The sequence below is a fragment of the Gekko japonicus genome, unplaced genomic scaffold (genome assembly GCF_001447785.1).
Source record: "Gekko japonicus isolate JY-2015 unplaced genomic scaffold, Gekko_japonicus_V1.1 scaffold1344, whole genome shotgun sequence".
NCBI classification, from domain to species: Eukaryota; Metazoa; Chordata; class Lepidosauria; order Squamata; family Gekkonidae; genus Gekko; species Gekko japonicus.
In genome coordinates this window covers 92,946-107,566 of record NW_015164226.1, presented here as the reverse complement: position 1 = coordinate 107,566, position 14,621 = coordinate 92,946, and the positions used below count along the sequence as shown (strand labels likewise).

Genomic DNA, 14,621 nt, shown 5'->3' with positions numbered 1-14,621 from the left:
TACTTTATTGTCATTGTACACAGTACAACGAAATTAAAGGTGCAATCATTTCAGTGATCTACAGCCATACACATATGCACTCACACAACCATTCACAACCATCCCAATATCCGTCTAAGACAACAACACAGTGCAGGAAAAACTTTTCCTCTAATAAGTCACTTTCTGAGCTGAACCATTATACAACAGCTTTGCTCCCTCTACAAGAATGCCTTTCCAAACAATTTTGTTTCCACATTTTGCAAAAAAAAATAGAAATGTGGAGGGCTTCCTAATGGTCTTGGGCAAACTGTTCCATAACATAGGAGCCACCACAGAGAATGTGTGTGAATGTTGCAGTTTGCAAAGTGGCACCTTCTGCAAGCTTTGCTCAAAGGAACAGAGGTGTTGCAGAAGAACATAGTAGGAGATGTAGTCCTACAGGTATGCAGGCTTTTGTAGGCGACAGCTAGAACCTTGAATGCGATCCAATAACTGATTGGTAACCAATGGAGTGTCTGCAGAAAGGGGATTCTCTCAAAACCTTGATGTGAGAGATGGGGACTGTCAAGGCTGCTGGGAGTTACATAAACTCCCACAGTCATAGGCTGAAATCTTTGGCTGGCTTCCCTCCTACTGAGGGAGCAGTCAGAGAGAAGGAGGAAGAGAAACCGGGTGAAAGGAGACTGCCTCGCCTCCCCTTCCTATCTGAGGCCTTCAGGGGAAAGGAGAGGAGACCATGGCAGCTGTGGAAAGGCCCACCTCAGCCTTCCCATATGCCTCCGATAGTGCACTGAAAGGAAAAACTGATTCCAAGCTGACGTCTTTAGAAAACTAAGACAGGTGATTCCGATATTTATGGGAATCTCGCCAGGGAGTTTAGAGTGGCAGCTTCCTAGTCTGGAGAAGATTTCAGGAGATTCTTCCATCTTCCCTAGCAACTGCCTCAGCTCCCTAGAGAGGGCCCCATCAAATACAGCAACCCACTGCTTAAGTTTCTAAAGACAAATGGACAAAAATGTATTCCAAGCTTACATTAAAAACTTTGCATACCAGTCAAGTATATTCTTTTAAACTACATCAATGGAAAATGATCCATTATAAGAAGGGAGCTGCAAGCCCACAAGAAAAACTGACGTCAACTATACACACGGAGTTTGATCCTAAAGATACCCTTCTGCTTGCGGCACAAACCCGCTGTGAGCAGAAGAGCACCTTGGCATTCAACACATTTTGTCCTCCCAGTCTCAACCCCCAGCATACAGGACATCATAACAGAACAAGGAATAGTGCTCTGCAAAACCGTCATTTTAGAATAGCTCTCAGGGCAACAGGTTTGGGGCAAAACAACATTTAAAAAGCAAGTTACCCAAGAGGCCCTTGGTTAATCTCATCACCAACCATCTCTCCTATGCAGGCAATATTAGTGTACAGTGAGTTTATTATGTGAGAATCAGCCAAAGTGCTTGCAGATAAAGTAAAAGTTCTTACTTAATCTCTGCAGATGCTTACAACATACATATTATTTTATTTCTTTGGGATGTGCCTATTACTCTCTCGAGAGAACCACTTCCATGCAGTTCCAAAACACAAAACCACATAAAAATAATCTTAACACCATTCAAAACAGCATTTAAATTATTCAGATCAGCATACTTGATTGCATGAAATTCCCCCAGTCGTTCCTCCTCACTTTTGGTCACCTTCCATGCTTCCATTTCTAGCAGCTTTACAATGGTTTTTATCAAGCCATGGATGTTCCTAAGAAAACACAATGAATCCGCAATATTACCATCAAAGCTATTTCTCTGCAGAGCTCCAAAAGAAGATATTCTGTAAAGCTCCAATACCCTTTCTAGTTCTGCAATAACTAACTTATGAATGTTAATACTGTATGCAAAAGAGGGGTATAACTGTGCCTATTTATCCCACCCCCCCATTGAGCCTACATAGTTGCATTCTGTTTCCAGCAGGGGTAGCATATTGGCCTGTGGGTGGTTCATTTGCCCAAACTCAAAACTCCGAAGTATCCAGGATCAAACCACACAGTTGACAAAAGGTTTGAAAATAGCACACATGCCACAACATCCCTTGAGAATTTTTGAGCTAAGTGAAGTTAGTCGTGAGAAAATTCAGTCAAACACATAATTTTCTGAAAGGGAGTGGAAAATATGTTTTGAATGGTACAAGTCCTGGAAACTCCAGCTCCGGGGTCACTACCATGACCCCATAATATAGCACAGGTGGAAAACCAAATTACAAGCCTTGAGCGAGAAAACAACTTAGTGTTCTCTAAGCAAAAAGCAGGAAACCTGTGGTCCATTAAGCTTTGGTTTCACCGTAGCTGGTCTTCCTTTTATCCTTTACCTGTTTACTTTAATTGAGCCCTCCACCCACATGCCCCTACCATTTAAGCATATAAGAAGAGATACAAGATATAAAGGCATCCATTTATCTTCAGCAGGCATGCCTCAAAGTAGAACAAGATACGTTAACAATTATCAAATGCATAAGATATCATATATTCTTAAATCACAGAAAATTCTGTTGACCTTTTAGGATTTTTAATACAAATTTAATCAAGACAAAAAGGGCTTGATGATTTTTCTCCTTACAGGAGTGAAATTCTGGGTTAAACCTGGGAGTCAGTTTGGTGTTGTTTTTACATTCAGATTTATCAATCACACTATTATCCTGCTTCTCCCCCCTCCAAGTTGGTGAGGGACTTCCCCTCCTTCATTCTGTCCTCACAAAACTTAGATGTGGGAGATGGGGACTATCAAGACTGCTGGGAAGATAAGGCAGAAGGAGTGCATACTCTTCCTGGAGTCATTCATCAAGCTTAATGGCCAAGTGGAGGTGTGAACTCAGGCCCTCCTGGTCCAACATCCCAGCCACTGCAGTACCCTGAATCTCTAGCAAGCTCTTTAGAACAAAGAACAGACCGGTTTGTGAAAAACAAGCTATGTTATTTTTATAATCTGAACAACATGTCGATTTCTGAAAGAAGATTTTTTAAAAATGGCCTCCCATTAAGTGTAAGGTGGCAATCCTTAAAACACTTTCCTGAGAGTAGGCCCCAATGAATAAAATTGAATTAGAATTGCTTCCTAAGTCTCCCAGTCATCATGCTTGTACAGAAAACCATAAAAACAGCCCTAGCAGGGGGGCTTCCATGGCTCAGATACTAAAAGCTCCAGAACCATGTAGGAATTTCAAAAATCATGATTTCTAAGCCTCATCATGTAGCAGAAGGATTATATGTATTCCAACTGTTCTGAAGCATATCTCTAGAGCCTTAGGCCATTCCACCTAGTCCCATGCCTTCACTTGAGAGAAGCAGAGGCCTCGACTATTCCACCTGCCAAATATTGAAGACAGCAAAATCAAGAGTCTGGGTGTTGTGTTCTAGGGATTACAGAATACAGATATGAAAGTTCTGTGTCAAGTCCAGCCTCGGGGGATTCATGCATCCAATATAAAGTGAGGAGAGTAGTACTTTATAAAGGTAGCATTATTCAAAGTCTACTGGTCTTGCCACAGTATAATTTTCACCACAATGTTTCCATGCTGCAGCGCGGACTCAGCGGAGTGTCACCTTGGATACGACACTCTGCTTACAGGAAGACCTAGTAGAAGAAATATGCCAAAAAACATGGAAACAAACAGGCTATAATAGGGACAATGCAAAGAGCCATTACCTGGCAGAAGGAATCAGGTTGAGAGTTCCATTAAGAACATAAGTGTACTCTGCATGACCTTGAGCAGTAAGTGTGACCAGGGCCTCACAACACGCTGTCCGAACAACCACATTGTCACTGCAGCACTTTTCCCAAAGCAAGTTTAATGCGGGGGTCTGAAATCAAATAGGAAGGAAACGACACTCAGAAATGCTGATTCATCATTCAATCAAAACATGGCTCTCTGGTCTTTAAACTGGAAACTGAGGATCTAACACACTGTGTCATGGAGTCCTAGCTTTAAAAAAAAAATTTACTAACTGACTCCATGGGATGACCTCCATACATCTCTTTTAGTCTTTAGAAAGTTATACAAAGCCCATTTATTTAGTTAGAAAATGTATGCCATCTCTTCAGAGACCTGCTTGAGGGAGCTCACAAGGTAAAATTCACAACATGTAAGGAAAAACTAAGACTTTTTAAATATATAATGGACTAGAAATAATGCCCGTTGCGGAAATAAATACAACGGGATCTAGAAAGAGGCTCTGGGAGAGTGCGCTGGCTTTGGGCAAACAGTGTCAGTTTCCTGTGGCGACCTCAGCAGGGTTTAATGACAGAGTCCACTGTTTTCTCCAGAGGGACTGATCTCTGCTACCTGAAGAGCATTTGTATGTTTGAGTTATCTGTAGCCCTCACCTGGAGAGTGGTAACCATTGTTACCCATTCTCCTCTCCCCTATGAGGTATGTTATGCAACTGAAAATCCCAACTGCCTTGCGGGGGGGGGGGGGAGTTTGAGGTGTGGAATGGACTGAAGTCCAATCAGCCTCCATATGCAAAAGACCAGGTTGTCGCAGCAGTTGTGGTGTGGGCGGGACCCGGGCTTTGCCTTCTGATTGGTGGCGATATATGCTGAGGAGCAGTGCCATCAGCCATACACTAAGGGAGTGCATTTTAGAATTAGAACTTTGGCACCCACTATTCAATTATATATAAGGAGAGATACTAGAAAGCTAATATCTATCTTAAACTACCTTTACTGCCATTTTTTCCTTTATGGGGAATCTGTTATTTGATTTTAAAATCACTATGAATATTTACACACTACCCCAGCATACCTGGATACTGATCAAAATCACAGCACATAAAGGAATCTTGATCTGTAGACATGATCCTTGCGCAAGACTCCTTTCTGCACTACAATTTAATCAATGCCTAAATGTGCTGGTATGCAATGATAGCCTACAAGGAGGAGTGAGGGAAACAAAAACTGGAAAGTGTAATGAAAACTGTAAATTCAGCAATTACCCCTCCAACTAGGGATGCCAGCCTCCAGGTAAGACCTGGGGATCCCCTAGAATTAACACTCACCTCCAGACTGCAAAGATCAGTTCCCCTGGAGTAAATGGATGCTCTGAAGTGTGGACTCTATGGCATTATACCACACTCCCTCCCCTCCCCAAATCCCACCCTCCTCAGGCTCCACCCCCCAAACCTCCAGGTATTTTTCAACCTGGAACTGGCAATCCTATGAACGGGGTCCTCCCCTCCTTCATTCTGTCCTCGCAATCACCCTGTACCCTACTGTCATCCGTGTCATCCCCAGCCTCCACCGCCAAATCTTCAAAAGTTTCCCAACCCAGAGCGGGCAACAATACCCCCCTATTCCCCACCGGTAGGCAGGGAGGACCTGGCAACCCTATTTTAAACCTTCTCCAATTTAAGTTTTCCTAAGAGAACAGCAATGGCATGAGTGTCTGAAAAGTTTCTTGGCATTCTTATAGCCTTGCTGGTGTACATGGATCCAAGTCTGTCCGTCACTACTGTAACACAGTCCACTGATCACCTGGAACAGTCCACTACTATTAAGTATTCTTTCCCTGCAAAGGATTAGAGTTCCCAGGATCGCACACAAAAGCATATTCATGACTCATTAATAATGCAAACGCAGAAGAGCAGCTTCCTTTTTTGAATTTTAAGTTTTTATTGAGAAAATAAAAGAGTGGGGGGAAAGAAAAACATACATAAAATAGAAGGCTTTCGATTTTCTCTACAACAAATATAAGTTTGATTACAAAAAATTTCCTTGCTCTATATATAGAACAAAGAACTCTTTTTTTGTATCTCAAAACCACAAATTATCAAGTCATTATTGTCTTTTTTTCTGCAAAAAGTCTATAAGAGGTTCAGAGAACAGCAGTTTCCAAAAGTGATGGGAGGCAAAGAAAAGGGTGCAAGCAAAGCAACAAACCTGGTTTGTTGACTGGTTTATCTTCTCAGATGAAACTTTTTCTTTCAGCACAGCAGCAATAAGGTGGCTCACAGCCTGTGCAGAAAACATAAATGACTAAAAAGGTAATTGAAATTATGCTCATTATCACTGATGTCACAAACTGTTATAGTGACAGCACCACACCTTCCAACAGGAATCCTAGGATTCCTTGCAGTGTCTTAGAGCAACTGTCTTCAAATTATAGGTCATGACTCTCCAGTGGGTCATGGAGCCCTTTCATGCTGAGTTGCAAGACTGCAAGACATAGACTGCAAGGATGCCATGAACCCTGCCTCTTTTTACACACAGCAGGCCTGCAAGGCAAGGTCACTCAGTGGCGGAAAAAAATCTTTCCATGGCTCTGACTTTTGGCTTTTTCCTCACTGTGGTACTTGGGTTCCATTTCTTATCTCTAGCTTTCTTGGTCTGCTGCCCATGGTTCTGGTATTGACATCCGTGAGATCGTCATTCTGGCTCCCCCTCTTCCTGTCACATGACACTGATGCCATGTAGCTTCCTGTTACATGGTTGCAGCACTTAATGAGTCCTTGATCTGGAAAGACTACTGTCATAGGAGATACTGGAGCATAACTGCTCAGATAATGCATGGTTGTACATAATCCAAGAGTTGCAGCATCATCTGCAACTGTGCAAGGAACCTTTCTCAACTCCCTAAAACACAGCATTCCTAAAATACTGCTGACTCAGCCAACCTCTTGGGGTTTTTGTGCTGCTGGGCCAGCCTGAGAGAGACTAATGAAAATTCAAGCTATAGTTGTGTCCAGGGGTCTTGTTGTAGAAAAAGAGCTGCCGGAGCTCATTAGCATAACTCATTAGCATAACTTATTTGCATATGCCACGCCCCCTGACATCACCGGAAGTGACAGAAGGCCACACCCCCTGACATCACCGGAAGTGTGTCAGAAGGCCCGGCTACTTACCCTCCTGCTTCATCCTCATTCCCAAACGGAATGAGGATCGAAGCAGAGGGCGGGGTAAAGAAGGGGGCGGGGCTTCACCACGTGACCGCCCCGCCCCCTAGAGGTTCTCTTCCGGAGCTCCGTACCTGAGAGCTCCCCCCCGACTAGAGCCCTGGTTGTGTCACAGGCAAAGGATCCATTCAGAAAACTGCATGCTTACAGCCAAATTAATTTGGAGGCACTAAAAACAGGCCACCTTTAAACCTTACCTGAAGGACAGATTGAGCCCACCCACTGGACAAACTAGATAATCAATAATTCCCATCAAGTTTAAACAATGGACTTTTGATTCAAGGTTGGGAGACTCCTCTTTTTACAGTGAAAGGCCTTGCATTTACTATTCATTAGCCCCCCAAAAAAGCCAAGCTTGTTGGCTTGTTCCACACACTTCCTCATGCTTGTTTTCTTTCCTATCTTCAGCTCTTTTGGCCTGTTCCCCCTTCCCCAAACAGCAATGCCAACCAACATACCTCGCCATTCATTCCTATAAACAAAAGTATGCATTCACTTGCCTAGAGTAAAACAGAATGATGCACTCAGAAACATCGCTGGGACAGACACCAATCACACGTCCTGCTCCTATCTGAATGCCCTCATTCAGGATTCCATCCAGGCCAGACAGAAACTGAACTGTGTCGTGCATCTTTAAACTGTTCTCTCAGTTATTCTTTACCAGAGCCATGAAATGTGGCCACTGCATATGCAGCAATGGTCATTAGTTCACCAGAGGCCAAGTGTCAGAAACACATGAGACAGGGGTACAACAACCCTGCCAAACACATGGAATAATATTAGCACCTGCAATTTAAAAAAAAACACTTCAATTTTGCTTATTTACAGTATTTATACCCTGCTTTATCTTCTCAGACTCAGCTATACCACCATAGCACCTTCACCTTCAAAATGGAGACATGCCAAAATGAACACCATTGCCATAACCATCAAAATACATTATAAATTACTTTTGAGTTATGAAAGGACTTCACATTATTGTTTGTGTAATTCTTACAACCACCCTTTAATGTAGATCATTATTATGGTCCCCATGTAGCAGATCAGGGGCAGAGGCTGAGGGACCTGACTAAGGCCACCATAGCCAAGATAAAATTCAAAGTGCAAAGGCAATCAAGTATCAGAATGTAAGAGTGCTGCTGGATCAGAACAAAAGTCCATTTATCTCAGCATCCTATTTCCAGCAGTAACCTCTGGAAAAGCCCAAAAGCAGCACATGAAAATATCAGCCTTTCCCTTTCTTCTGCACAGCAATTGTTGTTTGTTATGAAATGCCGGGCGTAAAAAGCAACAATCAACATGAGGCCACTCTCTGACTTTAAATAGAAAAGGGGACACCAAGTGCTCTTTCCTAGGTTCTGCAGGTAGCTACTATGGGAGCTTTCCTGAAAAAAAGGGAGAAATCCTCTATGTGTGTTTCTCAACTGGTGCTTCAAACTCTCACAGTATTTCCAAAGCTTCACAGAAAATGAATCATGAGGCACAATGAAATACAAACACACTTAAGGGTACAGGCATGAACTGTACACTTTCTTCTCTCTTGCAGCCTCAAGGCTTGGTGATTTGTTTTTTTGCTAATCCTCACATATGCGTACATAGGCACACACAAACCTTAAGGCTCTTCACAGCTGGGGACTGATTCAGTTTTCTCAGATCATCTGTTATACTAGCATGGACTGTTCAAAGGTCTTGCTCTGCATTCACAGAATAATTCCAGAAAACAAAACAGGAGACCGGTGGTATCTTAGAAGCTAACATAATTTATCCCAGTGTAAGCTTTTGCAGAACAGAGTTCATCAGAGCACCCCAGGCTTGTTCTACATGGCTTTAAAAAATTACAAGACATACCAACCAGACAGTTACCTCACCTGTGACTGTATAAGGGTGTTAGGAAAATCAAGCCTCTTTCTGATTTCTTCTGTCATCGCTGTACCTGTTACCTAAAACCCATTCAGTGTCTGCAACAAAGAAAACAAAGTATGATAATACAGAACAGATACCCATTAAATAGTCAACTCTGGCTACAATGTGAAACAATATTCACATGGGACAGCAGAAATCCAATGCAAATGAAAAACAAACATTCCAGAAATCCAATGCAGATGAAAAATAAACATCCCTCCATTAGGACAGAACATGTAGCAACATAGGGGATGTTTTTAAACATGAAGTATATTGAAGACTGTCAGAAAACACCATCACTATTGGTCTGAATACACATGAACATGAGGCAGTGCTTTACAGAATAAGAAACTGAATATACACCAATGCAGTTGGAATAGAAAGTTGTCTTTACCACTTGTAGCCATGTGCTTTAATACTGCACTCTTTTGCAAGCCCATTTCTACAGTATGCAACATGCAGCCCGTATTTTGGAATGTTGGGAACATTTCAGTTGCCATAACTGATCACCCTTGCCATTACAACACAGGACAATAAATGGCAGGTACCTGAGCTGCATGACAAAACGTTTGAATCATCAAAATCTCATTAGTTGCAAAACAATGTTTTAATTGTTTTAACAACCCTTTAGCAAGCATGATTGCTCCAGAAATGCATACATTAAAAGGGCAGAAAACTTGGCTGAAATTAGTTAATTAGGTTTGGCCTCCCCACCCCCACCCCTCTTCAGTGATCAAAATTTCCCCATCCTACTTGAAAGTCTGTCCCAAATATTTAAGTGACACTTCAGAAGCCCCACAACCGAAACCAGAAAGTCACTTTCCTGTAGGTCCAAGAGCATCTCACGCACCACCACCACAAAGTGCAACGACTGCAAGAGTGCAAGAGCAAGAAGTTTGACATCACCCCCCCCACACACACACACACACTTGTAAGTTTAGGGTTTGTGCTCAATCCCTCCTCCTACCCCAAAACCCGAAGAGCCAGAGCCCAGCTATTCGAATACAGCAGCAGTCAATATTCTAAACAGGCATTCCAAAGGCGGGGGGGGGGGGGTCGAGTCCCTACAGCGACCAACCTGCTTCCAACCTGGGCTACCCTCTGTCACACTCAGCACCAACATTCTACGCCGACGTATTCCAAGAGCGCAGACTCAGGAGCCGCCGCGCTCTCACTCTCTCTCCCACCAACAAATCAACTGCGAGGAAAGGGCGATTTGGCTTCATAGTTATTACTGAGCATGCCCAGGAGAAGGAGCATGCGCATTATGAAAAAGTAAGTCTTCCAAACTGCCCAGACTTTACTCGTGTGGTTTGTTCGCAGGACTCGTGAAATAATAGGGCAGAGGCGTATAATGTATAGTTATAGTTCGTTATATATAAACATGCTTTGGTTCCTGTTATTTCTGTGGGTTATCTTAATATCATTAAAAAAATCTCCACACACGATAATCCTACTTTTATCACAAGTCAGTACTACAGAGTTCAGTACTACTATGCTACCGCCGTACAATTACTGGCAAAGAGTGACTATTCGTATACCCAGCTTCAGATTGTCACTGTTTATAAGTTCAGGGCGGAAAGAATCATTCTTTCCTTACAAAGTTTCATTTTCTCACGCTTTCATTGCTCGCTACTATTTCCGTTTTAAACGCATTAGGAAAGAGCCTTTCCCAAACTCCACTACCACCACCTTTTCCCGTCCGTGAATTAGTTCATTATTAACCCTAGCCAAACACGCTATTATTCATACTGGAAAACTCAATGGAGGCTAAGCCCTATGCATGGCTGTAGGAGACCAGGCTTGACCTTGGGGTTGGCAACTCTAGCCACTGCCAAAAGCCTTACTGATAGCCCAGTCCTAAATTAAGTACGTTTACTCAGGAATAAGACGTACACACCCTGCTACTCTGTACTATTCAGGGTGTAATCCTATGGGAGTCCTGAATTCAGTGAAACAAAGTTTGAGCAGTGGCACCTTTAAGACCAACAAAGTTTTATTCAAGGTATAAGCTTTCGTGTGCAAGCACACTTCTTCAAATACCTTATACCTGGAATAAAACTTTGTTGGCCTTAAAGGTGCCACTGGACTCAAACTTTGTTTTGCTGCTTCAGACCAACACAGCTACCTACCTGAGAGTTAAACTTTGTTGGTCTTAAAGGTGCCACTGGACTCAAACTTTGTTCAGACCAATACAGCTACCTGAATCTGAATTCATTCAATGGAGTTCTCTTTTGAATAAACATGCCTAGGATTTGTTGCACAATGCAGAGGTGATGGAATGGACTGTATGATGATCCAAAAGGATCACATTTTGGAATGTTCCCTTATGTTTAAATCTTTTTTATTATTATTATTTCTATTCCCCTGGGTTTGCTAACTCTGGGTTCAGACATAACTGGAGATTTGAGGGTGGGTTTTAGAGAGGGGAGGGACCTCAGTAGGGTATAATGCCATACAGTCTACTTTCCAAAGCAGCCATTTTCTCCAGGAAGAGAAAAAATGTTTTAAATAAATAACCAATAAACAAATAAGCTATCTATGTAGTCTGGAGATCAGTTGTAATTCTGGGGGATCACCAGGGAGGTTGGCAACCCTGTATGAACATTAATCATAACTGTCCAAATATGACAACAAATGCAAACAAGAAATTATATTTCTGTCAAAACTGTCTATACATATAATCATTTGTGTCCAGTTATTTGCATCCGTTAAACATTTAGATCTCAATAAGTAAGTCAATCAAACCATACTTGAAAAGTCTTTTAGTTTATCTAACCATTTTTACTTATCAGGACATCCAATTCTTATTCTAATAATGAGAAAGAAACAAACCATGCAGCAGTAAGCACATATAGTGCAAAATAATGTTCCAGTCTCACTGGAAATAGAAAATGAGCACAGCAAACGAACAGCTTTCCCCTTCCTGCAGTAATTTTCGGGGGGGGGGGGGAGGAACATTCCAAGCTGGAATCTACCACCCTAAAGTGGTATGGTCCTTCCTAGGGTTACCATTTTCAAGAGGGGTCTTGGAGGTCTCCCATAATTACAGCTGATCTCCAGACTACAGGCCAGTTCCCCTGATGGTAATGGCAGCTTTGGAGGACAGACTCTGTGGCATCATATCCCCATTGAATTCCCCTCCCTCCCCAAACTCCACCTTCCGCGGGGCACCAGGAATATCCCAAGCCAAAGTTGACAACCCTATCTCTGCCACCCAAGGCCAGTTCCAGATAGGGGAGGGGAGGCTACGCATAGAGTTCCCAGGCACCCCCTTCACACCCACTCACCCATGTGTCACCCACTCACACAGACTACCAGTCTGTGCATCCTTCCTGTGCCCTGCTTGCAAGACCCCCCGCCATTGCCCATGCTCCCAGCCATCTGCACTGCCCACTGCACTTTCCCTGATGGCACTGGGCAGCGTGTGCAGCTAGAGGGCCCTTCATGCCATATCCCACAGAATGTCTTTCCATTTATTTAAATGCAGTTCTAGCTACAGCCACTAGGGGCACAGGGAGATCTGAGCACAGCAAAAGGCACTCTGCTATTGGCTAGAGTGGTCTTTCTGCAAGACTGAAACAAACTTGCCTTACAAATCATGTTAAACCCATTGACCAAGCCAGCATGGAAGCAAGGGAAGACAGGACAGTATGCTGATGGCTGATACAGTACTTGACAGCCTGTAAGTCATTTTCTCCAATAGTTTGGCCTTTCTCTCTTCCTTTCCTTGCAAACAGTTCAGCCAGACCTTGCAAAACGGTAGTTAGGGTGTTTATCAAGTAGGGTTTCCAACCCCCAGATCCCAGCAGGGGTTCCGCTGTTCTTGAGGGCTTTGATCTGCCGCTGGCCAGCTGGCTAGTGGAGGAAACCCCACCCCCCAAAACAGACCCAATTACATCACCAGAAGTGACGGCGGTGTGTCAGTGCTGTCAGGGTGACACTCGCATTTTTGGGCAAACTCTATGGTTTTGAAGGCAAAAACACCATAGAGTTTTACCCAAAAACTAGTGCATAACCCTCCAACATCAGTGACGCGATGATGTCACGTCCAGTGACATCATCACGCCGCGCACAAAAAGCACATACGGCAGAAGATCCTGGAAAGGACCCGGGAGCTGCCTGTGAGTTGTTAGGTAGGACCTGGCAACCCTAGTACCAAGACATAGCAACCTTTCCCTCTCTTTTCCTTAATTTCTCTGCCTCTTTTCCACACTTCTCTCATTCATTTCTCTCTCAGTCCACCTATTTTTTCCGTGTGTCTCCCCATCTTTATTTGCAAGTCTAGGTCTCAAGTCTTTCTCATTTATTTATTTATTTATTTATTTGATTTTTACCCCGCCCTACCAGCCAAGCTGGCTCAGGGCGGCTTACACAACAATATAAATCGTATAATATGACAATATAATATACTAGAGCAGTCATCCCCATCCTGCTTGGCAACAGAATGTACTTAATAGTAGTATTGTAGCAAACCTTTGTTAATATTATGAACAGAAGCAGTGGCGTTAATATTTCCCCATGATCTAACAAAGTAGCCAAAGGATGCTCCCCCTGCCATGCTTTACATGCACAGTAATGGAACAGTAATCTGTTAATTATCTCTATATATAATAATCCTGTTTTGGCGGTGGCACTCTCCAGAACATTCCACATGCTCCCTAATCAGTTGACTCCCTTATCTGTCACTCAGAAGCTGTCCCTATCCACTGGCTGCGTTGGCTCCAATATTCTAAACAGTTTGCTGTTCCTCTCCCCCCCATGGCCAGTCAGAACACAGAGGTCATTTGCATATGCGACCTGATTGGCCTTTGTCTCGAACATTCTAAACAATTTGCTGTTGCTGTTGCGAGTCATTGAATGCGTCCAAAGGTAAAATACATATCCCAATCTTCCCTTGAACGGTCACCGGAGTTGCCAAAATACATATCCCAATCTTCCCTTCAACTGTCAGTGGAGATGCCAGTCTCCCTGTGGGGCCTGGAGATCTCACAGAAATCACCGTGTTCCCCAGCCACAGCACATCATTTCCCCTACAGAAAATTTCCCAGCTATTTCAATGGCTGCTTTGGGCAGGGGACTCTATGACATTATACCCTTCTGAAGTCCCTCCACACCACAAACCCTTCCCTCCCCAGGCTCTACCCCTCAAATCTACAGGTCTGGCCCTCCCCTTAGTATTGCCAGCCTTCAGGCAGCACCTGGAGAACTCCAACATCGGTTCTCCTGGAGACAATGGCTGCTTTGGGCAATGGAATCTACGGCATTATACCCTGCTGAGGTCCGTCCACACTCCAAACCCTGCCCTCCCCAGGCTCTACCCCTCAAATCTACAGGTCTGGCCCTCCCCTTAGTATTGCCAGCCTCCAGGCAGCACCTGGAGATCTCCAAGATCATTTCTCAATTATACTCTGCTGAGGTCCCTCCACACCCCAAACCCTGCCCTCCCCAGGCTCTGTCCCTCAAATCTACAGGTATTTCCCAACCCAGAGTTGGCAACCCTGTAAATGGCTATGGAACCACTTTCCAGACCCTTGGAACCCAGAAGACATGGCATAGGAAGAGGAGCTTTTCTACCTTAGCTGCCACTGCATAACCCCAAATCAATATAAGTCAGGGGTGGAGGGAACCATACCTGTTACCATGAGGCTGTCCTCCCATACTACCCACTTGGGGCAGCAAAATGACTTGAGACAGCCCTGCCTTTTACCTAAGCAGAAGGAAATAAACATGGCTTGCCTCCCTCTATTTTCCCCTTCCCTCTGCCGCCCCACCAGCCACAGCCGGGACACTC

The 14,621-nt window shown here is 43.7% G+C and overlaps 1 protein-coding gene across 1 annotated transcript in view; it reads right to left on the bottom strand.

Annotated features, from left to right (window-relative positions):
- The window catches only part of FOCAD (focadhesin), a 175,828-nt gene extending 165,864 nt beyond the window's left edge, over window positions 1-9,964 (bottom strand). The window contains exons 1-5 of the mRNA XM_015408559.1: window positions 9,906-9,964; window positions 8,794-8,883; window positions 5,913-5,987; window positions 3,681-3,835; window positions 1,636-1,740 (exon numbers count right to left, since the gene is read on the bottom strand). Of these exons, the coding sequence (XP_015264045.1) occupies window positions 1,636-1,740; window positions 3,681-3,835; window positions 5,913-5,987; window positions 8,794-8,850 (392 nt within the window). The 5' untranslated portion in view covers window positions 8,851-8,883; window positions 9,906-9,964. The remainder of the gene's footprint in view (window positions 1-1,635; window positions 1,741-3,680; window positions 3,836-5,912; window positions 5,988-8,793; window positions 8,884-9,905) is intronic.
- Between the last annotated feature and the right edge of the window lie 4,657 nt (window positions 9,965-14,621).